The sequence below is a fragment of the Vombatus ursinus genome, unplaced genomic scaffold (genome assembly GCF_900497805.2).
Source record: "Vombatus ursinus unplaced genomic scaffold, bare-nosed wombat genome assembly UNPS02014847.1, whole genome shotgun sequence".
In the NCBI taxonomy this organism is placed as follows: domain Eukaryota; kingdom Metazoa; phylum Chordata; class Mammalia; order Diprotodontia; family Vombatidae; genus Vombatus; species Vombatus ursinus.
In genome coordinates this window covers 6,261,002-6,287,993 of record NW_020954625.1, presented here as the reverse complement: position 1 = coordinate 6,287,993, position 26,992 = coordinate 6,261,002, and the positions used below count along the sequence as shown (strand labels likewise).

General features: G+C 38.4%; 1 protein-coding gene across 5 annotated transcripts in view; it reads right to left on the bottom strand.

Annotated features, from left to right (window-relative positions):
* Window positions 1-26,528, bottom strand: part of RUFY2 (RUN and FYVE domain containing 2) — a 53,684-nt gene extending 27,156 nt beyond the window's left edge. For 2 of the 5 annotated variants that reach the window (XM_027840614.1, XM_027840618.1), the window contains exons 1-9: window positions 26,446-26,528; window positions 19,187-19,360; window positions 15,309-15,426; window positions 7,261-7,362; window positions 6,414-6,537; window positions 5,980-6,041; window positions 4,858-4,923; window positions 2,278-2,347; window positions 75-176 (exon numbers count right to left, since the gene is read on the bottom strand). In XM_027840614.1, the coding sequence (XP_027696415.1) occupies window positions 75-176; window positions 2,278-2,347; window positions 4,858-4,923; window positions 5,980-6,041; window positions 6,414-6,537; window positions 7,261-7,362; window positions 15,309-15,426; window positions 19,187-19,360; window positions 26,446-26,449 (822 nt within the window). In that variant the 5' untranslated portion in view covers window positions 26,450-26,528. Of the gene's footprint in view, window positions 1-74; window positions 177-2,277; window positions 2,348-4,857; window positions 4,924-5,979; window positions 6,042-6,413; window positions 6,538-7,260; window positions 7,363-15,308; window positions 15,427-19,186; window positions 19,361-19,876; window positions 20,011-21,320; window positions 21,341-26,445 lie in introns of those variants that run through there. The other 3 variants (XM_027840615.1, XM_027840617.1, XM_027840616.1) reach the window with 3 other exon arrangements.
* Between the last annotated feature and the right edge of the window lie 464 nt (window positions 26,529-26,992).

Below are 26,992 nucleotides of genomic sequence, written 5' to 3'. Positions count from 1 at the left end.
GTGGATGTTCGAGGGAGAGAATTCAAAGCTGATTATAAAACTGCATTTCAAAAAAGAAAGTATTTCATATGTACCTCTAAATGTTGTTGTGTTTTCATTAAAATCAGTTTATTTTCGCTTCGTAACTGATGATTTTCTTCTTGGAGTTTAATGATATTGTTCTTTGCTATTGCTAACTACATATGAAGAAAAATGGACAAGAAGAGAGAACATAAACAACTTTTTTGTGAATAATTAGTCATTTAAAATCATTACTAAAATCTTTTTAAACTTATTCCCCCTGCATAGGATTTGTCCACTTGCTTTATGCACCTGTTCCTACTCCCCAAAAAGTTATGCTCAGAAATATAAGCTAGGGAAAAATAAAATCCTCAAATAAGAGTTTTATATTTCTATACATAAAATCATAGGATCATATGAGCAGAACTTGAAGGGACATTAAAGATCATGTAGTCCAACTCTCTTTTTAAAGATAAGGCAACTGAGGCTCAGAAAGTTGCCTGGGTGACCAGGCTCACACGCCCCTGGATTTAGTGTTGGCAGGCACCTCAGAAGTCATCCTGAGCCCAACCACCGCAATTCTACAGGTGAAGAAAGGGTGGCCCAGGGGGGTGACATGACTTCCCAGAGTCACATGGGCAGTAAATGGCCAAGCCAGGATTCACACCCAGGTCCTCGGACTCTAAAACCCAGGCTCTCTGCACACTGTCACTCCCAGCATGCCCCTCAAAGGCACCTGCCTCCTTTGTACTCCTCTTTGCATTTGCCTCACCCTCAACCGTTGGAACTTTCTACTCTGGCAAGAAGGGGTATGAAGGAGCCACTGCCCCTGCCAATCTAACAAAAATGTGTCTTCTACTCTCCAGTCAAATTAAAACTAAAGAAATTATTTTAAACGTTTACTTCTTTTCTTTTGGAGTCCTTACTTCTTATATTCATTTAGCTGACAATATATGATAAGCAGGAAAGTATCTGGTAAAATACACAAAGGCCACTTTGATAAACATAAAGACTTGAAAGTCATTTCAAATGCTAAGTCCTTTAGCAGGTTCATTTTTAAACATTTTTATTACTGAGATGACTACTTACTCAAAAACTCAATAAGAAAATTCACAGCATCAATTTAAAGGACAAGAGAGGAACAGGAGACACAGAGCAAACATCAGGCCTGTGGCCCCACTGATTTCTATGAGGCAGCTCACACTAGTATCAATGAATGAATGAATGAATGAATGGGAGTTTACATGGCAAGTCTCTGGGGCAAGGGCAGAATTACCACCAAGCATGTTTCCACACCACAGAGGAGCTAAAAAAGGAGTTTCTCTAATCAAGAGCTCTTTATTGAGTAACTAAATTTATGAAAATTTTCTTTGAGAAAACTTAAACTGAAATTTCTCAAGAGGCCCAAGAGAGTCAGAAGTATTAGGGATTATTATTAGTATTATTACATTAAATAGTTAATTTTTCTCTGATGTCATTTCAGGGATTTAGCAATAAAGATATGATTGGATGAGCACTTGAGCACACTCCATCAAATTATCTTGGGCTCACTAATGTAAGACCTGAAAAATCTAGACCAACTCAAAAAAATTAGGCTCCAGGTAAGAACAAATTTCAATTAGAAAATAAGTTTTATGGCACTAAGTATATTTTTTTCCATATCTACTATTCCAATGACCTCAATAATTATGGGTATAGGCCCATTTTGCTGGCTAATGAGTTTTTCTTCAAACTATTGATAAAGCTTCCTGAATAGGGAATGAATCACAGACCTGGGTTCAATTTGCTTTGTCTCTAATTAGCTTGGAACAACCACCAATACAAACTACTACATGGGGTCATTCTGGTAACAAGAGGGGAAGTAACTGTATAATAATGCTTGTGTAAGTCTTTTGGCTAGACTAAGATGGACAGATCTATTTTATTAGGACGGTATGATTATAAGCAAAAATTAGCTATGGCTAAAGTGGTGTTTAAGTACTAACTGCACACCAGCTAAAGGTTGGAGGGTTTAATGCTTTATTTACAATGCCCCAAAGTTTCCTCCTGAGGACCTATTCCCCAAAGCTGACCTACTAAGGCATCTCACAGTCAAGCAGGCCTAACCAGGATCCTGGTTACTTTTTTTCCAGGGATTTAACAACAGTTATCTCTATCACAGATATTACACAATGCCTTTTTTATAAGGGCTTACATAAAGTTTATACTTATAATCAGAATGATCATATTATTCACCAGGCCTCTGAAATAAAGTTATACGTTACTGAATGTCAATACCTCTTCAATCAGTCTAGTGTTTGACTTTTCTAATGAATCAACTCTCGAATGGAGGCTGCTGACTGTGCTGCTGAAAGTAATAGAAATAAATTATCATTTAAAATTACAACAAACTCAAAGAGGTAAACCCATGTATTACGACAAACCCGATGCAGGTTGGCATGAGCCAACTTCCCAGCCCAGACTGTAGGTTGGAAGATGTTTTATTGAGTTGGATCCTGATTTCATTTCTTGCTTCACTGGGGGAGCAATAACTATACAGCCAAAGCTTTCATACACTTTGCATCACAATCTTCTTTAGGGTTTCCTGTTGCTTCATGACTATCCCCCTTTTCAGGTAACATTATCTGCAACTGGCATCAATGTAAAGTTGTATTCTGTAAATTCTGAATAGGGCACATTTAGATATTATTAAATGCTATTAAAATACAAAAGATGGTTTATATTTGAGTAAATACGGTTGAACCATAGGAGTTAGAGCTGGAAGGAATCTAAGATACTTAATTTAATGGCCCCCTCTTTTTATTACTGAAGAAACTAAGTCCCATCAAGGTCAGATCACTTGCCCAAAGTCATACTGTTAGTAGCAGAACTATCAAAATACTTGGGCAATAATTTGCATTTCTACTCTTTAAATCTAAACAGGGGTTCCATGAAGAACACATGTATGGTGATCTTAAATTCCATGCCTGTTTTGGTTCCTCTCTGTATCTTTTTAACATTCAGAGGGCCTTCCAAAGTAACCCTGGGATTGGGAAATATGGATGTAAAGTGTCCTGAAATCTCTAAGCATCAGGAACCCAGTTGATCTGTACAAAATGAGAGGCCAATTATGGGCACAGAAAATGTTAACAGAAGCAACTTGTACTTTTTAAAATCTGTACAAATAAGCTTGAAACATTGTGGCTTTTATTTTCAATTTTTAGCTTTACACCTTCTTTTTGCTAGGATTCCAACTTACCTCTAATGAAATGTTACATAGTTTATGCTCACAGGAAGGGTTCATAGAAGATGTTTTTTCTTTCTTTCATTTTTTTTTTAGGCAATTGGGGTTAAGTGACTTGCCCAGGGTCACACAGCTAGTAAGTGTCAAGTATTTGGTCTGAGGCCAGATTTGAACGCAGGTCCTCCTGACTTCAGGGCCGGCGCTCTATCCACTGTGCCACCCAGCCTCTCCGTCATAGATTTAACAAACCTTACAACTGTCTCACTAAGCAAACCTCGGAGTGTGTTAGTTTCACTACTAAAAGAAGAAAAGCTTCAGATTCTAGTCCCCCCAAACCCAGGTCCCATCATTCTTCTTCAACAGATCACAGGGAAGGATTCACAACAGCATCTGGACAGCAACACTGTCCTTGGACCAGAACCAATGTTGGACCGGCCGGCCACTCCAGGGCCTACCCAATGGGGCAGGACTCTATTTTTCTGGCCTTCTCCCATATCCCCGCCATCGCTCCATGGAACTATTCTTTGTTCCTCAACCGTACTTTCGTGGCTCCCGCCTCCCTAGCTTTGCCTGCACTGTTGCTCAGCATCCCAATGCCCTGCCTCCCCCTCTTTACATGCTCAACCCTTGTCTCTCATTTAAAGTCCAAATCAAAAGCCACCTCCTCCAGGAATCTTCTCTGATCCCCCCATGGTCATGAAGGACCATTTCCTTCTAAACATGGACATGTTAGTATGCATTTTTCATGCAATATTACACACTACAACTACCTACGTATAGGTCACATTCCCCTCCTACCCGGTAAGCTCCAGGAGACCACAAATTATGCCCTATCTAAATGTGGCACCTATAAATAAAAAAAAAATTTTTTTAAATAAAAGTGGCATCTATCCCAATGTCTGGCACAGTGTTTTGCACAAAGCAGGTGCCTTAATATTTGTGGAATAAACCACGTACATAAATATAAAGGATGCATTTAGAAACATGGTTCTGCATATTTATAATGTAATAGTAAAAATGCATCTTATTATATCTGTCATGTTTCTTAAAATACTTAAACAAGTAAAAAGTCCTCATCAGATGGCTTCTGCTGCCAACTCCATCTGGGGAAGGAGAACCACTGCTTTTCCTTCCTCCTGTCAGGCCACTATCCTAGGATTATGTCTGACAAGATGACTGCCATACAAATCTCAGAATCCCAGATCTGGGAGCTCCAGCATAGCTCCCACCCTCAAGCTGCTAGAAGGTGAATAAAGGTTCTGAGGTAGAAGGTGGTCCTAAGCAATGTCCCTCACTTGATCATGAACTATACAGCTTTGAGATTTAGAGCAGAGGGAAAAATTACTTTCTGAATTACCAAAATCTTAGCAATAATTCCCCAAGTTCTTCTGTTTTTCTCAAAATTTAAGGAAAAATATATAGATTTCTTTAAAAAAAAAAAACAAAAAAAACAACTCTCCAGTGTTTCCTGCCCACTGAAAATGAATCTCGTCTCCAGTAATTTCATTGTACTTTAAACCCAATGACATTTCCTCTTACCAAAGAAGAGATGAAAGGAATAGGGCCAAGCTGACCTGAAAGAAATCCAAAGTAATACTTAAAAATCTATTTATTATGTATCCATAAATACTTACTTCAGTTGTCTATTTAATTCTTCAACATAATTCTTCTGATCCAAAATGGCAGCAATTTGAACATTCCTAAAATAGAGAGCAGTTACCTTAGCGCTTTTATGGAAGTGTATGCACAAAAATGTATCACAACATCCAGAAAGAACTAGACAGATATTTTTGTAAATTCTGTGATAAGACTGCAGCATTTTTCTACAAATAATAAAAACCAAAAATCCTATAATCATATGATAATGAGCTGAACAGATAAATATTCAAATTACAAACATGTGCGTATGTACACAAACATGTGTAAATACATAAAATACTAAAATGGATCTGTAATACTGATGATTTGGGTGTTCCTTTGGGTGTTCTTTTGAATGACACTGATTATAATCCATTCATGTCTGTCAAAACTGTGTGACTTCTGTCCACGTCTGCCTATAAATTCACTACAGGAGGTCCATCAAAAGTGTTTACAATGCCTTTATTATTTTCTCCTGATCTTGAGAAGATACTAATAGAGCACTCGGGGCAGTCCCACTGGCAGTCCCTAACTCTTGCCACAATGGTACACTTCCCTAATCCATTCCATAACAATCAATTACCAAACATTTTACCTAGCAATGCTTTTACCTACTATATGCCAGGCAGGGTACTAATTGCTAAATGACAGTAATCTTAGTTAAACAAATGGTTTGCTGTGCCAGATATAAGAAACACTACCATTGGTTGATCTATAAGCAAATGTACTCGTCAACATAAGCTTTTAAAATGTTCCATAGGACTGTACTACCAGATTGAAGCTGTTCCAGTAGAGTACTTCTGTGAATACTTTTTCTCAAATATATCACTGTTCAAAGAGGTTTGGGTGTATACAAACACATTATTGGAAGAAATGAACAGCAAGACTTTTTTTTTTTAACTGATCTTTCCCACTTGGCTTCATAAAATTTATTTTAAAAAGGGAAAATGAAGAATGGCAGGAAATCTATTGCAAAATTAACACTAAATTCCCCATTATTAATACATATGGCTGAATTAACACTGACTTACACAGAAAATTTATACTGATTTAGACACAGCTTTGTGATTTATCACAAAATAAACCAATATGTGTGAAACAACTTATGAAGATCATACCTTTCTTTATTTCCAATATCCTCTTCATTCTTTAAATACATAGAAAAATCGATTACCCCAACCTGGAGTAAATAAAATTATTTTTACTTAAATAGGAGGAATGATACAATCTTAAAATAATAAATAATTTTTATCAGAAAGCTTTATTAATATGCACTCAATTGTGTTCTTAAAAAAACTTAAAATGACACAGTAATAATTGACATTGATATGATGCTTTAAAGTTCATAAATGACTTTGCATATGTCCTCATTTAAGCCCTACAAACAACTCTGTGGGGTAGATATCAGCATCTTTATTTTTATGGATGAGGAAAGTGAAGTAGACAGGCAGAATCTGAACGAGGTCTCCTTAACTCTAAAGCAATCGCTATCCACTGTTTCCTTCTGTTCATCCCTTCTCAAACCCAACTCTGAACATTATTTCCCACTTACCTGGGAGTCCAAATCCTCTCCCTTCACACACAGATTAGCATCGATCACATTCAGGCCTACCAAAAGCCCAACAATAACTGCTCCTTCTTCTTCCATCATGAGGGCATGATATTCATAGAATTCACTGACAAATTCAACAAAAGTCAAATCACAAATTCATTTCAAGCAATGAATTTTAAAATCTGGCCAGAGAAATACATTTTCAGACTTTCTGAAACAAAATAAGTAACTTTTGAAAAATTAAAATTAAAAATTACTTCTCATCATAGACTTATGAAGGAGATAATAATGGGAAGGGCTGAAAACAGAAACTGAATACCACTATCAAGGCAAGTCATCAAAGCAGGATGAATATAAAAACTTTGCCCAATGCCTTTACCAATAAGCTCAAATGTTTTATTCAATTATCTGATTTCTAATTAATTATCAGACCATTCTTATGAAATTATACTTACTTATAACTGTCATTCCAATTAAAAGAAGGGAAAACCAAGATTTGATGACTTACCCATGGTCACATAATGACAGAGGCAACAAAAAACCAAAACCAGAATCTAGTTTTCCTGACTCTCTCCTCAAAAGGAAAGGTACAAATAGAATTTTATCTAATACAACCAAAAAAAAAAAAAAAAGCCTAAAGGCTTTCCTATTTCACCTTACATCCATGTTTAAAACTTTTTATTTAGAATGCAAAAGAAAGAGCTTATGTTTAGCTAGGTATTGCTAGAAAAGGCAAGGACTGTGGTATTAAAATTAATATTCCAATACAAATGGATATTCAGAAAAATAATTCATTCAAGAAAATAGAATCAGCTTTAAAAAATTACTAACCATACTATTTACTAACCTTAGAAGATCCCTTTGAATTATCAAGCAGCGCAGATAATCAGCCATTTTCTTTTGCATGAGGGCCAATCGTAACCATGCTCTGGCACGACCCAGGGGTGTCCTAGAAAAACCAAGCAAACAGACCAAAAAGCAACTTCAGTAACCTAAAGTCATTAACCACAGAACTAATCTGTTAAGAGACACATTTATGGGGGTAGGGGGGAACAAAAAACCAGCAATTCATTTATAGTTTGGGGCCAATTTCTGCAGTAAGTGAAATCTCTAAAATCCCTGGGAGTCATTTGTTTGCCTTGAAGAGAATTCCTCTAGGACACCAAAAGGCGAGTGCTTTCAAGAAGTAACTCGCTATAGAGAAGCTTCTTTCTGTTGAGCACAGAGGTGGGGACCTACAGGTGCTGAATGTTGCATATGCTGTTCAATGTGGTTTTCTTTGGTTTTACTACTTATTGACCTTGGAGTGCTGGGCAAGTCACTTTCCTTCTGGGTCTCAGTCTCATTTTCCATAAAATGGGGTGACAGAACTAGGTCATTTCTAGGGTCCTTTCCATCTTTAAGGTTTTTTTTACCCTATTTTAAGAAAATTTGCCTAATTAGAATAATTTAGTCAGTAGATGAGACCCTCAAAAATGAACAATAAAAATGCCATCATTAAAATGCACTTACCCAACTGCCTGACGTGTAGTGTTTAATGAATGCTTATTCATTCAAACTGAAACTGTTATTGACTGTAGGAATCTTCCAGAGCAATACAGATGCATTAAAAAAAAATTCAGACCATATATGAATAGAAAACATAAATAGGCTCAGTGCATGCCCCGGTGAATTCAATTCATTTCAACAAATTCAATTTAATAAAACAGTGCCTGCTATATATATGTAAGGCACTATGCTAAATATTGGAAGGTAAGTTTGCTTAAAGAGAAATATTCACAAATATTTCAACTAGATCTGTTGATTGTTAGAGCTGAAAGGAATTTAAAAGACTTAAAAACACCTCAGCTTTACAGATTAAGAAAATGAAGCCTACTCATTTCCAAGATGAAGGGGGAACTGATTAAAAAATAGATAAGATTAAAAATCATTTTCCTAATGATAAATGATCAAAGGATATGAATAAGATGTTTTCAAAAGAAGAAAACACAAGAATAAATGCTCTAAAAAATTTAGAAAAATCAACAAACATAAAATAAGCACAAAAGAGAAGATACTAAAAATTATAAGGGAAATAGATAAATTGGAAACAAAAAGCAATCACGGAAATGATAAGTAAAACTAAAAGCTGGTTCTCCGAAAAGTCTATTAAAATTGATAAACCCTAAGCTAATCTGATTAAAAGGAGGGTAGAAAATATCATCTAAAATAGTTTAAAAAAAAACAACAAGGTAAAATCACCACAAAACCAGAAGAAATAAAAAGAATAATCAGAACATATTATGCATAGTTATATGCTAATGAAACTGAGAATACAAAAGAAATTGTGGAATACCTTCAAAAATATACAATACCCAAACTATCAGAAGACTGGATAGATATCCTAAATTACCCCTTCTTAGAAAATAAAATAGATCTAGTTGTAAAGGAACTACCAAGAAAAAAACTCCTAGACCTGACAGATTCATAGGAGAATTCTATCAAACTTTTAAAGAAGAGTTAATATCCATACTTCACAAATTATTCTCAAAAACTGAGAAAGAAAGCACCTTACCATCATCCTTTTATGAGACAAATATAGTCCTAATACCTAAACTGGGGAAAGATAAAAGCTGAAAAGAAAACCATAGGCCAGTATCACAATGAACATTGGTTCAAAAATTTTACACAAAATCCTATCAAACAGATGTCAGCGATTTATCCAAGAAATCATTCATTATGACCAAGTTGGAATTCATACCAGAGATGCAAAGACAGTTCAACATTAGGAAAATAATCAATATAATTAGTCACATTAAAAATCAAGACATCCAAGACCTCAATAGATCTCATCTCAATAGATGCAGAACAACACTATTTTATGCTAAAAAAACAAAAACAAAAAAAACCCTACAAAATATAGGCATGAAGGGGCTTTTTTTTAATATCATAAAAAGCATCTATCTAAAACCAAAAGCAAAGATCCTACACAATAAGAACTAGAACTAGAACCTTTGCCAATAAATTCGGTAGAGAAGCAAGAATGTCCATTCTCTCCACTATGGTTTGATACAGTTCTGGAAATGTTAGCAATGGTAATAAGACAAGAGAAAGGAAATTAAGCAATAAAGTATAAAAGTATAAAGTATAAGTATATAAAAGTATAAAGTATAAGTATAAAATAAAACTATCCCTATTTGCTGATGATATGATGGTTTACTTGGAAATCTCCAGAGAACTGGCAAAGCTAGTAACTGAGACAATAGCTTCAGCAAAGTTGCAGGCTACAAAATAAATCCTCAAAAATCAACAACATTTCTATTTAGTGATAACAAAACATAAGAAGCAACAGAATGGGAAATCTCATTCCAAATAACCACAAAATGCATAAAACATCTGGAGATCAACCTTCCAAAGCACACAAAAGATCTGTATAGATTCAACTGCAAAATGCTCCTTAAAGAATGAAAGAACCACCTATATACAGCTGGAGGAATATTCAATGCTTGAGGCCAGGCTATGCCAATATAATAAAAATGACCAAACTACCAAAATTAATTTAAACTTTTAATGCTACACCAATTGAATTAGCAAGAGGATACTTTACAAAACTTGATAAAATAATAATAAAATTCATTTGGAAAAACAAAAGGGAAATGATGAAAAAAAGTAAGATGAAAGGGAAATAGCATTCCAGACCTCAAACTATATCATAAAGCAGCAGTCATCAAAACCATTTGATATTGATTAAAATATAGAGAGATGGAACAAGGGAGATTCAGAAACAATAAAACTCAATAACCTAATATTTAATAAAGTAGAAAATATAAGTTACATAGGGAACAACTCCCTATTTGGTAAAAACTGATGGAAAAATTGAAAAACAGTCTGGAGGAAAATAGGCTTAGATCAATATTTTACAACACAATACATTTCAACATTACACATTACATATTACAACATTCATGATACATTTTAAATGGATACTAGACCGTAATGTTAATATTAATTATTAATATTAATGTTCTCTTCAGCCTAGGCCCAACACTCTATATACTGAACCACCTAGTTGCCCATTAATAATCATACTATAAAAAAACTATGAGAGACACAGATTATGCGCCTCTCACAGCTATGGGTAAGAGATATATATTCTTAACCAAATGAGAGACAGAGGCAAGTACAAAAAATAAAATGCATCCAGAATAAGAAGGCAAGTGATTTCAAACAGGAAAAAAAAAATCTTTGTATCAATTCTCTCTGATGAGGATTTGATATCAAAGATACATAAACAATTAATAAATATATAAAAGCCTAATAACTACTCCCCAACAGGTAGTCAAAAGATATGAACAAACAGTTCTCAAAAGAATTGCAAAATATTCACAATCACATGAAAAAATGCTTCAAATCACTAATGAAGGGGCAGCTAGATAGTGCAGCAGAAAGAGCTCTGGCCTTGGATTCAGGAGCACCTGAGTTCAAATTTGACACTTGACACTTATTAGCTGTGTGACCCTGGGCAAGTCACTTAGCCCTGATTGCCTCACCAAAAAAGCAACAACAAAAAAAAAAAAAAATCACTAATGAAAAGAGAAATGCAAATCAAAACAACTCTGAGGTTTCACCTCACATGCTACAAACTGGTAAAAATGACAAAAAATGTCAACAATCAATGTTGGAAGGGTTATGGGAAATTAACACACTAAAATAGTGCTGGTGGAGCTGTGAAATGGTACAACTATTTTGTAAAGCAATTTGGAATTATGCAAATAAAGTAACTAAAATGTCCATATAATTTGAACCAGAGATTCTATTACTGGCCTTATACCCCAAGGATGTCATCAATAAGAAAAAAGTACCCATACACTCCATGATATTTATAGCAGCACTTTTTGGGATAGCTAAGAACTGGAAACAAAGATGCCCATCAATTGGGGAACAGCTAAACAAACTGTGATACATGAATGTAATAGAATACTACTGTGCTATAGGAAATGATATGTGTGGGGCCGCTAGGTGGCGCAGTGGATAGAGCCCCAGCCCTGGAGTCAGGAGGACCTGAGTTCAAATTTGGCCTCAGACACTTGACACTTACTAACTGTGTGACCCTGGGCAAGTCACTTAACCCCACTGCCTAGCCCCCTCAAAAAATAAAAACAATGATGTGTGTGTTGAATAAAGAGAAGCATGAATAATATGAACTGATGCAAAATAAAGTAAGCAAAGCCAAGATAATAATATACACAATAACTACAATGATGTAAATGGAAAGAACAAGTACATGCCAAAAAATCAAAAGTAAATTTAGCAAAATTATAAAGATCAAACGGGACTCAAAGGAAGAGATGTGAGAACCCCCAACTTATCCCTCTGAGGAGGTGAGAGAAGTCCACAAGGGTTACACAATGCATGTTTTTGGACTTTCTCAACTTATCAATCAGTTGTGCTGACTTTTCTAAACAAATTCTATTTATTAAATGGAATGGCTCTTGGGGAGCAGAAAGGAAAGGGATACATGGGGATACTATGGTGATAGAAGATGCAGAAAACATCAATACAATAAAAAATTTTTTAAGGAATAAATGCTCTAAATCACTAATAATTAAAGAAATTAAAACTACTCTGTGTTTGTACATCACACCAATCAATTTGGCGAAGTTGATAAGAAAAGGAAAATGACAAATGATGGAAGGGATGTGGGAAAACAGGTCCATTAATGCACTACTGGTGGAGCTGTGAACTAGTCTAAGCCATTTTTGAAAGCGTTCTGGAAATATGCCCAAAAAGCGATTAAAACATGCATACCCTTTGACCTAGTAATAACTCTACTAGGCCTATACCCCAAAGAGGTCAGAGAAAGAGGACTCCTATGAACAAAACTATTTAGAGCAGCTCTTTTCATGCTGTCAAAGAATTGGAAACTGAGGGGGCACCCAAAGGTATGGCATATGAATGTGATGGAATACTATTACATTGTAAGAAACGATAGAAGGGTATGATTTCAGAGAAACCTGGGAAGACTTGTATGAATTGATGCAGAATGAAGTAAGCAAAACTAGAAGAGTAATTTACATTATAACAACAATATTATAAAGACAAACAACTTTGAAAGACCTGGGAACTCTGATCAACCCAATGAACAATCACAATTCCAGAAAACTCTTTTTTTGGGGGGGGAAGGCAATTGGGGTTAAGTGACTTGTCCAGGGTCACACAGCTAGTAAGTATTATGCGTCTGAGGCTGGATTTGAACTCAGGTCCCCCTGAATCCAGAGCAGGTATCCACTGAGGCACCTAGCTGCCCTCCAGAAGACTCTTGATGAAACATGCTACTTACCACCAGACAGAGAAGTGATAGTATGCACACTGAGGTCTATTTTTTTGGGACGTGATTAATGCAGGAATTTGCTTGGAGGAGTAGTAAACATTTACATAAAGGAATTAAATATAATTGGGGTGAGGGGGCCAGTCCAGAGTCCAGATTTGTAATTTCCTAACAGCTATCAGCAATTAAGTCTGTAACTTGTAACCTTAGAGAATTTTTTCTTTTTTAACTTTTCTTTTACTTTTTCAGTTAACAAGTATTTTCTCTCCCTCCCATTCTTCCTCCTTCCCTGTTGGAAAAAAAAATAAGAAAAACGTAACCCTTGAAACAAATATGCAGAGTTGAATAAAACAGATTTCCGCATTGACTGTATCCAAAAATAATGCTTTGGTCTGCACCTCTTAGGAGGTGGGCCAACACAGTTCATTCTCTGTCCTCTAGAATTGCATTTGATCAGTCACTGCATGGATCAATCAGAGTTCTGGAATCTTTCAAAGTTGTTTATAGCAGAGAGTGGCCTGGAGTCCTGAGAGGTTCAGAATGTCCCAGCTATAGTGTATTAGTCAGAACTTCCTACCTGGAAGACCTACCTCTGCTGTCTCTAGTATTTCTTATAACTGCCAATTGAAAAATTATACTTTTACTTCATTCTCTCCTACAGGTAATAACTAAAGAGTGAAACTTATTTTTTTCCCCTATGCAATTTACCATTCCAGAGGCACCCTCGTATAATGGATAGAGAGCTGGCCTCAGAGCCAGGAAGGCCTGGGTTAGAGACCACTGCTGACACAGATGGGCCATGTGACTTGGAGTAAAGCACCGAACCATGCAGGGCCTGAGGCAGGAATTTGTTTTGCTTGACTATACATACAAGTTTTGTTGTTTTTTGTTTTTTTTTCATTTCTCAATGTGTGTTTTAGGGGAGTGGGGGAGATATGTAGGTAGAGAAGGGAAATTTTCACTGTTTGGGTAAAAAAGACAAAGAAAATGAAGCCCAGACATTTAGGTCATTTCTCCAAATACACACAATAAGTTTAGAGGCAAAGGCCCCCCGACTGCCAGTCCAATGATCTTCTCACTCCTCTGTATTCACCCTGTTTATCAGCACTGCCTCATTCTGCATTCTGAGTCCATCACTTCTCCCTCTGGAGATGGGCAGCATGTTTTTTCCCATCTATTTGCATCCAGAGATTGCCATTTTGTTCTTTTAACAATCCTAATGTCCCCTTTTTTTGGTTCCTCCTTTGCTAATAACTATACCAGCTTCCAAAATAATATCACCACTACCACCTGGGACATTAACTAAACAATCTCAATTTACAAAAAAATCAGAATATAAAATTTTGATAAGCTAACTAATAAGGTGGTACTTACTGTCTATTTCCTCCACACAACGTAAGCAGTTAAATATTAAGACTATCAAAAGCAAAGAAATTGCTTATCTGATAAAAAATATTAAGCATAAGAAAACTGATTCACATGTAACAGAATAATCTAGCAGAGGTTCCCAAATTTATTTGGCCTACTGCCCCCTTTTAAAAAAAAAATTATTCAGCGCCCTGCTAGGATTAGATTAGCCCTTATTTTTATTCAATGCCCCCCAATTGTACCCAAGGCTACTACTGTCCTCCTGGATAGTTCCAGCACCCCTAGGAGGTGGTATTGCCCACTTTGGGAACCTATGAAAGGGGAGCTCTTAAATTTTAATCACATTTCTGAAGAGCCTGAGAGCTTAGCCTTAAATAGCACTACATATCTGCAAAGTGATTTTCAGTCATTTCCCATTATTCAGCATCTTGTTTTTATAGATATGGCTCATTTGCCTTTCTTGTGAGGGAGATGGATGCCAGTTATGATAAATTCCAGAACAAACCATACTTAGACAAGTTATTATATGGCATTAAGAACTTGTCTGGGATTAGAACCCAAGCCATTGGAGCTTCAAGCCCTTTGTGTCATCCATTAAAAAATCACAACTAACATGATCACTGAGACACTGGTAAAAAATGAGTCTGGTAATTTCTGAAAATAAGCTTTTAAATTAACCATCACTCAATGGAGGCTATTTCCCTTTTATGTTTCTGACAGTGGTACAATCTAATAATTTATACCTATGAAACATCCTTGATCATACACAACCATTAGTCAATCTAAGACAAACCAACAAATATTTTTACCATCTGTTACTATAGGCCACTATATTCTCTATTTACCTGTATTTTTTCTCATACCTTCTCATTTAATCCTCCCAGCTATTACTCGAGTCTTTATTTTCCATCTACTATAATATGTATCCTCACATCTTTCTCTAAAAGGAAACCACACATTAATAGGGCATGGTTGTATTTAGGGGAAAACTCCATTTGTTGGAGAAGCTATGAAATCTCAATAATCTCCTCTCCCCGACCAATGCTCCAGCCATCCAATGTATTACTTCCTAACCCACCAAATCAATTCTAGAATCCCACCTAATGCTAATTAGAAAATAATATTTTTTTCTCAAAGGTTAAAGGTTACCCACACACATTTCTTCTTGAGTGTCTTACTTCTGACCATTTATTTGGGTCTTAAAAAAAAAAAAGACTTACTTAAGGCCAGGTAAATCTCTGACACTAGCTGCTATCTCCTCTGCTTCTGGGTACAGCTTCTCCACCAGTTCCAAAGGCCCCCAGATTGTTTTGTTGTAACTCAGAAAAGATTTTCTTACTAAAAAAGAGAAAATATAGTCTTTCAATTAATACTTCTTTTGGAAAAACAAACTACAATGTTTTTCTTTCATAGAATGACCTGGCTTTAGAAATATCTGAGGTAGAAATGCTTAAGTGAACTACAAAGGAAATCAGTTGTAAGAACATTTAGGGCCTATTTGTAAGCTCTTCAAAGGAAAAGTCTGCCTCATTCTTGCATCAGTTTCCCCAGTACATAACACAGGACCTGGAAGATAGTAGCCTCTTAATAAAATCATATTGTTACAATTCTAATTAATACATGCCATGCATATACATAATACATAAGCCAAATTTCTAAAATCAGATACATTTGTGTAAATAATATAATTTCCTCATTTTCCCAAGACATATGGGCCTTTTTTAGACAATTAAGTTAAGAAGTAACAAGGGATTCCTCCTTTTCCTTTGGTCTTGACCCCAACAAGAAAAGGCTACTATAAAGCAGATCGAGCTCTGTAACCTTTATAAATTAAGTACAAACAAAACCAGTTAACTTTCATGTGTGAAAAGCTAGTGGTCGTATTATATTTACTTTCTCCCACCTCTAAGTGGTAAAGAAAAATGAACTCTCTGTGAAATCCCTTCTTTATAGTAAGTTGGCCTCATGGTGAGAGAGAATTTGCCTAGCACAGATCCCTACGAACAATCACCAAGGCCTTTAGGAATAGTTCATACTGATAAAACTAATCAGTACAAAGCACTTTGCGTGGTAGAAACTATGTTGTTTCATCAAGCTGAAGGTCTAATTGACACCTGGCATGTGTTGGCTACTATCTAAGGCTAAAACGTTTTGTTGAAAAAATTGAAATTTATATCCCCCCAAAGAAAATTAGTTAAGAGTTCAAAATTCAAGTATTCTGGAAATCATTTGGCAAAGTTCATGCATTTTACTAGGCCTAGGGAACATATACATTATATTATTATTAAGAAAAAAAATCACTGAAAATGTGTTTTTAAAGCAAATTAAATGAGTGATTTTCTAATGTTATATAAATAAAAATATATTTTAAAAAACTAATGACTCTATGAGCCTATGTTGTGACATCCATACTTCGCCACCAAAAGTCCCTCCTGAGATTTGGGGTTTTTTTGTTATTTAACTACCTTACAAATCCCTCTGGCCTTTTATGCTTGTTTTCCTTACATTCGTACTCAATAGTCAAAATTTCTCTACCTTCATGTTATTCTCGTGCTTTCAATATAAATCAATAATAACACTGCTCCTCTTCTATTTAAATATTTTCTCCAGACCCTACATTTATCTACATATCCTCTGCCTTACTTTATGATTACATAAACTAGAGAAGATACATATGAATCCAAGACTGTTGGCAAATACTGATTAAACAAAATATCACGTGAAGTATAAATAATAATTCTTTGTAACAAGTCCACTGATATTTTCCTCTAATGTCTCACTGGGAGATGGAGGGTGACTGAACACTCAAAGGCAGTGCCAGCTGAGTACAAACTCTGTCAAGGCCTGCCAAGCTATAAAGATTTTTCGTACTGGCCTGGCAATGGTCTGTAACATGTCTGCCTGTTCAATGCCAGAGTAGCTCAGTTAGCAGAGGCTCAGCTCTCGGAGGGCCAAAGGTGGATGAATTTTTTAGCAACAGGAAGTCTGAAAGAAGTTCTACCAAGTCACAAATGGCTACAACAGCGAGTTGGTGGAAGAATACCCCACACCAGCAAAACAGTGGACTGTTGAATGCCAAGTTGTATTAATCGATAATGAAATCTACATGGCAATTTTGTAATAAAACCCAACAGAGATATCTCAACATTATGAGATGTGTAACTATTCTAATGATGATCACAATGCTATCTATCACATGTTGACAAACATGATGATGTGGACATCTCCACATTTAGCACCAGGTCATCTCCATCCTGACAAAGAGCATCCTTATGTACTTACTCAGCAGGGCCCACAACGACAACGTGACTTTATACTATATTTATATAAGCTACAAAAGTTTTTTTTAAACATTAAAATAGCAAGTGCAAGCAAGGAAAGCATGGCTGTAAAGCTGTCATCTATTAGCATGATGACAAAATCAATAAAGAATGACATCAAATGAGAAAATGTACGTAAAACACTTTGGAAGCCTTTAAGTGTCTTCAACATCTCACCTATTAATCAACACCTCTCATTAGCAAGGTAGGAGTCTGTGGTGTAGAACACCATGTGGAACCTGCAGCCTTGAGGCCACATGTTGCCCTCTAGGTCAGCGGGTTTGGCCTTTTGACTGAGTCCAAGCTTACAGAACAAATCCTTTTGTTAAGGGGATTTATTCTGTGAAGTCTGGATTCAAAGGACCACACTGGAGGACCTAGGGGACACAGGTTCCCTGCCCCTGGGTAGAATATTCCACGTGCTATCAGATAGTCATGTTGGCTGTTTTTTTTCTTTGTTATGAGGTAGGGTTCAATGGGAGTAGTGGGCACACACACAAGGAAATGACTACAGAATAAGTTATAATGGCTAACTTTTACATAATGCTTTAATTAAGATCTGCAAAGTGCTTCATGTAATACTAATTTGATCCTCAAACCACCATTATGGAATAAATGTGAATATTATCACCATTTTACATCTGAGGAAACTGAGACTGGCAGGGGTTAAATAACTTGCCCAGAGTCACACAATTTGTATGTGTCTTTGGCAGAATTTGAACTCAAGTCTTCCTGACTCCATGTAGGTGCTTTTTTCAGTATACCACCAAGCTGCTTTGAACAAAAGGCATCTCTATTAAATATTTTTTGAAAGATGATCAAAAAATTCCAACAATAATAACAGTGACAAACAAAACTTGCATTTTATAGAAAGCAAATCAAAGATTTTGTTCTAGCCTTAAAGTCTGTAAGATCATACACTTAGAACCAGAAAGAATCTTAGAGATGATCTAGTCCAAGCCTCTCTTTTTACAGCAGAGGAAACTGAGGTCCAAGACTACAGAGGTAGTAAGTAGCAGAGCCAAGGTTGAAAATCAAGTCTCTCTGCCTCCAAATCCAGTACTCATCCTATGATGCCACTCTACAGATTATAATCAAAAAGGTCTTCTTTCCTAACATATTAACAAGATACTTTTACAATCATAATGTGTTCCTAAAGCCAGGCTGAATTGAAAACTCACCATTATGTAATTAACCATAAGAAATTTATCATGGTCTCAAAGAATAATATTCATTAATACTATGATTTAATCAAAACTCTAGTTTAAAAATAAAATAAAAATCACAATTCCAAAAAAGTGTTTATAAGACTGCCAGGTATGAATTCTTTGAGTAAGAGGTAATTTTCTCTGATTAATTAGCGGTGGGGAGGTCAGAAAAATATGTCTTTGGAAAGCACATTTTTAAAATATTTTTGCTGAAAATCCAAATGAATTACTCACAGGTTTGCTAAGAGATGTTTGGAAGAAATTAAGAGGAATAAATAAAATGAAGAATAAACATTCCAAATAAGAATGGGTGGAATGTGTTATCAACTTTAATAGGTGACAAATGATAAAAAAAAAAGCAAGTCAATGAACTGATAATTCTGTTGAATTTTAATTTCTTTTCCCACATTATTTCCAACTAAGGCAAGACATCAAATGTACAACTGAGTGTGATTTAATTCTGAAACTTTTCTGAGACTTATATAAATAATTCATAAAATTACTTTTTTGTGAATTTTATTCACACGGCTGACTGGGGAAAACCCAGGTTAATAAGGCATGTCCGTTCACCTTTCAGTCCATGCTTCAGGCAATGCTCCATGACTACAAAGAACTGCTGCAAAGGTGGGTAGTCAGAGTCCAAGGTGCGGCCAAAGCTCAGAGCTGACTCTATCAGCCCTTTGATACTCAGTTTAGCCATGTTCAGCAAGTTGGCTCTCTCCACAGCTGTGGGGTCCTTTACAGCTAAAAACAAATGGGAAACCAAGAATGCATTTTAATGAATAATAACAAAATATCACATTGAAAAATATGTCATTTTCTTCAGTGGGAAACCTTGATTTTATCTGCAGAGGGTTACCTGTGGGGAATACCCAACACATTTCACTCAGACTGACTCAAGAAAATCTGGAAAAAAGGTCAAAATGGCCACTCCCAACTTAGGCCCAGCTGGTACTACTCTCATCACAGCCAGTTTATGTATATGGGGCTATGAAAATACACCTATGTCCATTCATCAACTGTGAGTAAAAATGTTGATTTAATTTGTTATGACTAACAAAAGTATATGAAAGTAGCACCACTGGACATGGGCAAGTGCAATGGCCTGAGATCTGTACTAGCTGAGGGAATAAGCACACTGACCAATCCACTGGAATAGGGAGGGGCTAGCCATGGCCACAGGACCTGTGACTTCACTGGTTTAGGGAGCTTCAGAGGGGGCACCTGTTTCTCCAATGTAAGTTGGTCCTTTCATGTCACCTTAAAGACTCTGGGAGCTGCCTCGGGCCCTCCAAGTCACACAGCCCATCTGTATTAGCAGTGGTCTCTAACCCAGGCCTTCCTGGCTCTGAGGCCAGCTCTCTATCCATTATACAAGGGTGCCTGTGGAGTGGTAAATTGCATGGGGGAAAAAAACAAGTTTCACTCTTCAGTTATTACCTTTAGGAGAGAATGAAGTAAAACAGTAATTTTTAAATTGGCAGTTATAAGAAATACTACAGAGGCAGCAGAGGCAGGTCTTCCAGGTAGGAAGCCTAGGGTTCAGGTTCTGGCTGATACACTACTGCTGGAACCTTCTGAACCTCTCAGGGCTCCAGGCCACTCTCTGCTATAAACAACTTTAAAAGACTCCAAAATTCTGATCGATTGATGCACTGACTGATCAAATGCAATTCTAGAGGACAGAGAATGAACCATGTTGGCCCACCTCCTAAGAGGTGCAGACCAAAGCATTATTTTTGGATACAGTCAATGTGGAAATCTGTTTTATTCAACTCTGCATATTTGTTTCAACGGTTATGTTTTTCTTTTTTTTTTTTCCAACAGGAAAAGGAGAAGAATAGGAGGGAGACAAAAGAAATACTTGTTAATTGAAAAACTAAAGCAAAAGTTTAAAAAAAATTCTCTAAGGTTATAAGTTATAGGCTTAATTGCTGATAGCTCTAGACTCTAGACCCCGGCCCTCAGATATATTTAAGTCTTTTATGTAAATACTCACTACTCTTCCAAGCAACTTAGATAGCAGGATTCTAAGAACACAAGCTGATCATCTGTACCTGTGACAAAATTAGAGTGTACAGACAAATCAAGGAGCTATTTTTAAAAACCACATGAGTCTGAGTTAGGAAGGGTTTTTTAAATCGTCTAATCAGCCCACCTGATTTTACATGGGAGGAAACTGAGGTCCAGAGAATTGAAATGACTTGCCCCAGTCAGGTAGGTTAATAAAAGGACCAGAATTCAAGCCAATACTTCCACAACGTAATGGTGCAACATTTTAGCAGCTATGAAAGCCCATAATTTTAACTTCTCCTTCCTTCACAATTTCCAATAACTCATTTACCACATTATCTCTTAATGCTACTAAACGTATTAAATATGCCTAGTCCAAACAGCATTTTTCCTTAATTTGTTGTTCATCTGTTCAGTTGTGTCTCATTCTTCATGAACCTGTGGACCAAAGCACACCAATGTCCATGGGGTTTTCTTGGCAAAGATATTGGAGTGGTTTGCCATTTCCTCCTCCGGTACATTTGGCAAACAGAGGTTAAGTGACTTGCCCAGGGTTACACAGCCAGTAAGTGTCTGAGGCCTATTTTGAACTCAGGTCTTCCTGACTCCGAGTCCAGTGCTCTATCCATTGAGCCATCTAGCTGCCTCCTTCTCCTTAAGGTGGGGGCGGGGGAAGAGAGAGTACAATTACCTGAAAGTATGCACCCAAGTACTAAATTTTATGATCACTTTATTTTTCCAGCCTCCAAAATATTTATAAAAAAGTGGTTTTTCATCTTATAGCTTCCATTCAGTCCATATGGTTCATGCCATGTTTAATTTCTAAGAGGAAAGGTATATTTAAATAAAATTTAATTTATGATAATATATAATTTATATTAATGTTTAATAATTTAATAATTAATTTATGTTAATATATAATTTTTCATTCTTGTCTTTCACTCCTCCCTTTCTCAGCCAAACTCCTGGAAAAAGCTGCCTGCACACACTACCTCTACTATCTCTCTTCTCACTTCTTCCCAATGTGGATTCTGACATCAGCAATCAGCTAAAACTGCTCTCTCTCAAGTTATCTATAATTCTGGTCTTTTCTCAATCATCATCCTTCTCTATCTCTCTGCAGCACATGACGCTGTTGATCAATCTCTTCTAGATCCTCTCCTCTGGTTTTCATGACAATGCTCTCTTGCTTTTCCTACCTAAGAGTACTCTTTTCAGTTTCCTTTGCTAAACAATCATTTGTATGTGCCCCCTCACTGTGGACATAAATTAAGGCTCTGGCCTGGGTCCCTTTCATTTCTCCATCTAAATCTTCTCACTGAATACTGGACATTTCAAACTAGATGTCCTTGTAGGGGTCCCAAATATCTGAAAGTGAATTCTCCTTTCTCTCTCAACCTATCCCTCTTCTGAAATTCCCTATTATTGGTGAGAATACCACCATCTTCTAACTCATTCTAGATAAACACTCAGTTGCCAAATCTTGTTATTTCTAATCACAATAGTTCAGATTCTTATTGCACTTTGCCTGAACTATTATAATAGCTTACTGATTGGTCTCTTTGCCCCAACTCTCTCCCCACTCCAAACCATTTTCCACACTGTTGCCAAAATGTTTTTCCTAAAGCATAGGCTTAACCATGTCACCCCTCTATTCAGATAACTCCAGTGGTTCCTTATTACCCCATGATCAAATATAAACACTTCTGTGTTAGCATTTAAAGCCTTTTTATAGCTTATCCTTAATCTAGCTTTCCAGTCTTCTTACGCATTATTCCCTTTCAAAGGTCCAGTCAAACTCGCCTGCTGTTTGTGATCACTATAAAAAATTTATTTTTCATGTTACAATTATGTTGATAGGACTCCAACATGGAGTCATTTAGGCTAAGTGGTCCTAATGTCCATACAAGCATACAGGCAAAGACAGTTTGTACTCTTCCACTGTTCTGACCCATATTAAGTGCTAGGTGGATAATACTAGCAGCTTTTGATTGGATGGAACTCTCGATTTGCTTGCAGGGGGCTTGAGTCATCCTCTTTCTGCTACTTTAGAAAGCTAACTTAAAATTTGAAACTCAAAAGCTTATGGAAGTGATTGTTGAGAAATCAAAATAAACTAATAAAAAAAAAGAAAGTTAACTTAGTTTAGGATCCCCATAAAGAAACTCCCCCAAAATCTTACTCAAGCCTGGTATCGATCAGTAAGTGCCCCCCAGAAACTTTCCTACTGCATCTGGGTCTGATAAGGAACGCTCCCTCCTAAATCTGACATGGATGACCTGTTCTCAACTACGCTCATTCTTATGGTAAATAATTTCACCTCCTAAACTCCAACTTTGAGTGTATTTCCTTCCTGATACACAGGCCTTCCCCAATAGGGACAAACTTCTGTCTGTTTATGTTGCCACATAGCGTTACGTGTATATATGCTTTTGTTTGCTTGCTTGCTTTGTGGCATAATAAGCTCCTGTTTGTATCAGATTCCCAAGTACCAATTTCCTGAAATTCCTGAACCCAGTTTTTTGCTTTAACTGAAACTGAGGTGAAATAAAGGACTGTTCTTCATAAATGATTTACTATTGCCATACCTTTGCGTAACTGTGCCCTGTGCCTCCTTTCCTTCCAGGTTCAGCTCAGGTACCACCTACTAGATCGAAGCCTTTCCTGCTCCCCACAGATGCTAGTGCTTCCCCCCCCCAAATCACAATGTATTTAGTGTGTATATCCCTGCAGATATCCACATTGTCTCCAACAAGCTACACTGTAAGAGACTCGAGGACAGGGTTTTTGTCTTGTATCCATCTGCTTAGCATGGTATATGGCACATAACAGATACCTAATACTGATTGACTGATTTCTTTTCAACTATATTTAACTTTCAACAATATTTAAAATCTTCTTAAAAACTTGGCAAGTCATCGCCCAGACTTCGTGTCAATTTTCACAACTATTACATAAAGACTAGCAGTATATATTGCAAAGTAAACATAGAAAAAAACAGAAGCAAGGAAAAGTAGATGATTTTGGCAGAAGTAATTTAATTCATAGAATTGGTAGGAGTTCTTGGGTTGCCCAGTTTTCAGCCTAGCATTCAAATAAACAGAGTAATATTACTTTTTTCCATTAGACAGAGTCCAGGGTTCAAAAACACCCACTATTTGATACAGTGATTTCTGTTATCTTTCTTGCTTACAAGGATGCTTCCAAACCTGCACTAACTTTGTGCACTGATAGCTAGAAATGAGATTGGCTATCAAACTGGTAAAAAAAAAAAAGATATTCACTCATAACATTTTTAAATTGCATATAATAATAACTCATGCGATTTCTCAAAATTTCCTGGAGAACAAAAGTAGCATATTCCCAACAATGACTTGCACAGAGGAAGTGGTAATAAAAGATAGCATCCAAAAAAATGTATGTTCAAGAAAAGGAAGTGGGTTGGGCATGATAACAAATAGACTGTCTACATGCTCCAAAGGTACCCAAAGAACGTTTTAAAAGCAACACCTCTGGCGTAAGCTGGCTGGATCCTGTATGGAGAATTTGTGGGAGAAGAGAGGCAAGAACCACAGAAGATGGTATGGGTAGATTAAGACCAGCACCGGAAGAAGGAATCCCCACATCAATGATTAATGGCTACAATCTTGGAAATGTTTTTGCAGTAAATGACTAGGCATTTAAGATAATTATATATTGCGAAACACAGAACGTGACTGCTTTAGTGTCCATCACACCACTAGCATGGGGTAAGGCAACCAGGACAAAGGAGTGGTTGTTGTATAATCACTTAACCAGCACTGAAAGATTTCTTTCTTTTTTCGTATTCTAGGATTTAAAGTTGGCAGAGACCTCATACGCCTCTTGATTGTAAGATGAGGAAATGGAGAAGCATTTCAAATCACAGCTAGAGAAATGATCCTATCCAAGACAGGATCAGAGAATGCATATACTCCAAGGTGCTGTTCCTTTGTCAAATGAAGGGCTTGTACTAACAGATGATCTCTTTAAATACTTCCCAGCTGACATGCTGGCATTTCACTAAGTCTGTGACCGCAGATCTGCCACTGGACAGGATGCACAGAAGTGCTGAAGGGTTTTTGTGAGAGGGCCTAGGTACCCATCAGACATTTTAAACACAACATGTTCAAAGAACTCACTATCTTCCCCCCACAAACCTTCCCTGCTTCTGACATTCTCTATTTCTGTTGGGGGTACCATCTTCCTCCCAGTCACAGAAGTTTTCAGCTTCAATGCCAGTCTAGGCAACTTGCTCTGACTCACCCCACATCCACTCAGTTGCTAAATACTGTTGTTTCTGCTACCACATCTTTCCAATTTATCCCCTGTGCTTCATTCACACAGCCATCACCTCACTTAGGGCCTTGCTGCCACTCATCTGGACTGTTCTCATGTCCTGGTCGGACTCTTTGCTCTAGTTCTCTCCTCCCTCCAATCCATCCTCCGCACAGCTTCTAAAGGGATTTTCCTAAAGATAACTCTGATCATGTCACCCCCTAACCCCCAATAAACTCCAGTTTGCTAATACCTCTAAGATCAAGTATAAATTCCTGTGCTATGCATTTATACCTTACTCAATCTGATACCAATCTGCCTTTCAATATTATATGTCACTTCCTTTCGTGTATACTATAGCCCAGCCATACTAGCCTTCTTATTACTGTTCCTCATAGGCAAGACCACCTTCTGTTTCTATCTTCTTTTTCCACTGGCAATCATCAAACATCATTCAAGGCTCAGCTCAGCAAGGCTTAGCTCAGGCACCACCTTCTACATGAAGCATTTCTTCTTTCCCCAGCTTCCAGTGCCTTCTCCTAAAATTATCCTGGATATATTTTGTGTGTGTGTGTGTGTGTGTGTGTGTGTGCACTTATGTATATATTAATATTCACTGTCAATCTCCCCAACCTCCCACAAGAGGGCTGGGAACTGGCTTTTGTCTGTTATCTCAAGTGCATAGCACAGTTTCTGGCACACAGCAGGTGCTTAATACATGCTTACTTACTGACAGGAGCCAGAAGGGACCTCAGAGAACATCCAGTCTAATCCCTCACTTTAGAGACAGGAAACAGAGCCCCGAAGAAGTTAAATAACTTGACTACCGCCACACAAGGACAGCCAAGAATGGAACCAAATCTCTCCTCCAAGACTCGACTCAAACGCCGCCCTGGGTAGGTTTTCCAAGGCCTCCCCCCGCCCCGCGTTTGAAGCATCATGCTTACACACGCGCAAGTATGTACATGGTCATGCCATGACACGTATGTGTGGGCATACACTGTGCACGTGCTGCCCCCTCCGCCCCGTGACAGCCCCCAGGGGTCCGGGGCAGTCCCTTTGTCTACAAGGCCCGGCCCTCAGCCCAGTGCCCGGCACACAGTGGGCGCTTCAAGCAGGCGAGCCTGCCCGACCTCCGGACGCCGTGCGCGGGGCAAGGCGGTCCGAGCCTCGCCCCGCCGCCAGACTGGGCGTGCCCCGGCCCGGGCCCCCCTGCCGCCCCCGGCCTGGGGAGGGTCCAGTCGGGGCTCCCGGGCCCTCTCCGGGCCTCAGTTTCCTCTGCTGTCCAAGGAGCGGGTCTTGAAAGTCTCTTGCAGTTCCAGAACGAGGACCCTGCGGACTTGTCATGTCACCCCGCCCGGCCCCGCGGCCCCGGCTGACCCAGGCCCCGCTCCCCTCCCCTCCCCCCGCGGCAGCTGGGGGGGGGGTGTGGTGGCGGCCCCCACGTTGCCATGACGACCAGGCTTGGAGGCTAGGCTTCCCCTTTTCCGTCGCACCCCAAGACCCCGGCCCCTCCTTACCCATGGCGGCGGGGGCGGCGGCAGCAGCTCTGCTTCGGGCTCTAGGAGCGGCTGGTCTCGCTTCCAGGCCCACAGCCACAGCCGCCGCCGCCACAGCGTCCCCGAGCGGGCGTGACGCGCGCGGGCCACAGCGCCCCCCTGCGGCCGGAGGAGCGCAGCGAGCCCGGGCCGGGGCACGGAGCTCGGAGGCAGACGCGCCGTGGGGGAAGGGCGAGACGGCGGCCCAACTGAGACCACAGGTGACAAGAGCGAGAGCGCCGGGGGAGGTGCCAAGGAAGAGGAGGAGGAGGGCCCCGCGCCAGGAGGGCGGAGCGACGCCAGAGGGGTGGGGGGTGAGGGGGAGAAGACGCATCCGACCATGCCCAGCACTACGTAAGGGGGCGGGGCGACGGGAGACGCCGACGGAAGAACCAGGCCGAGTCTAGACTAGGGGACGGGAACACAGAACCGAGACGCGATGTGGACGGAGCCACGCCCAGAGGGGCCAAAGAGGCGGGGCGAGGGAGCGGCCCGCAGGCTGAGCTCCGATTGGGCCTGGGGCGTGATT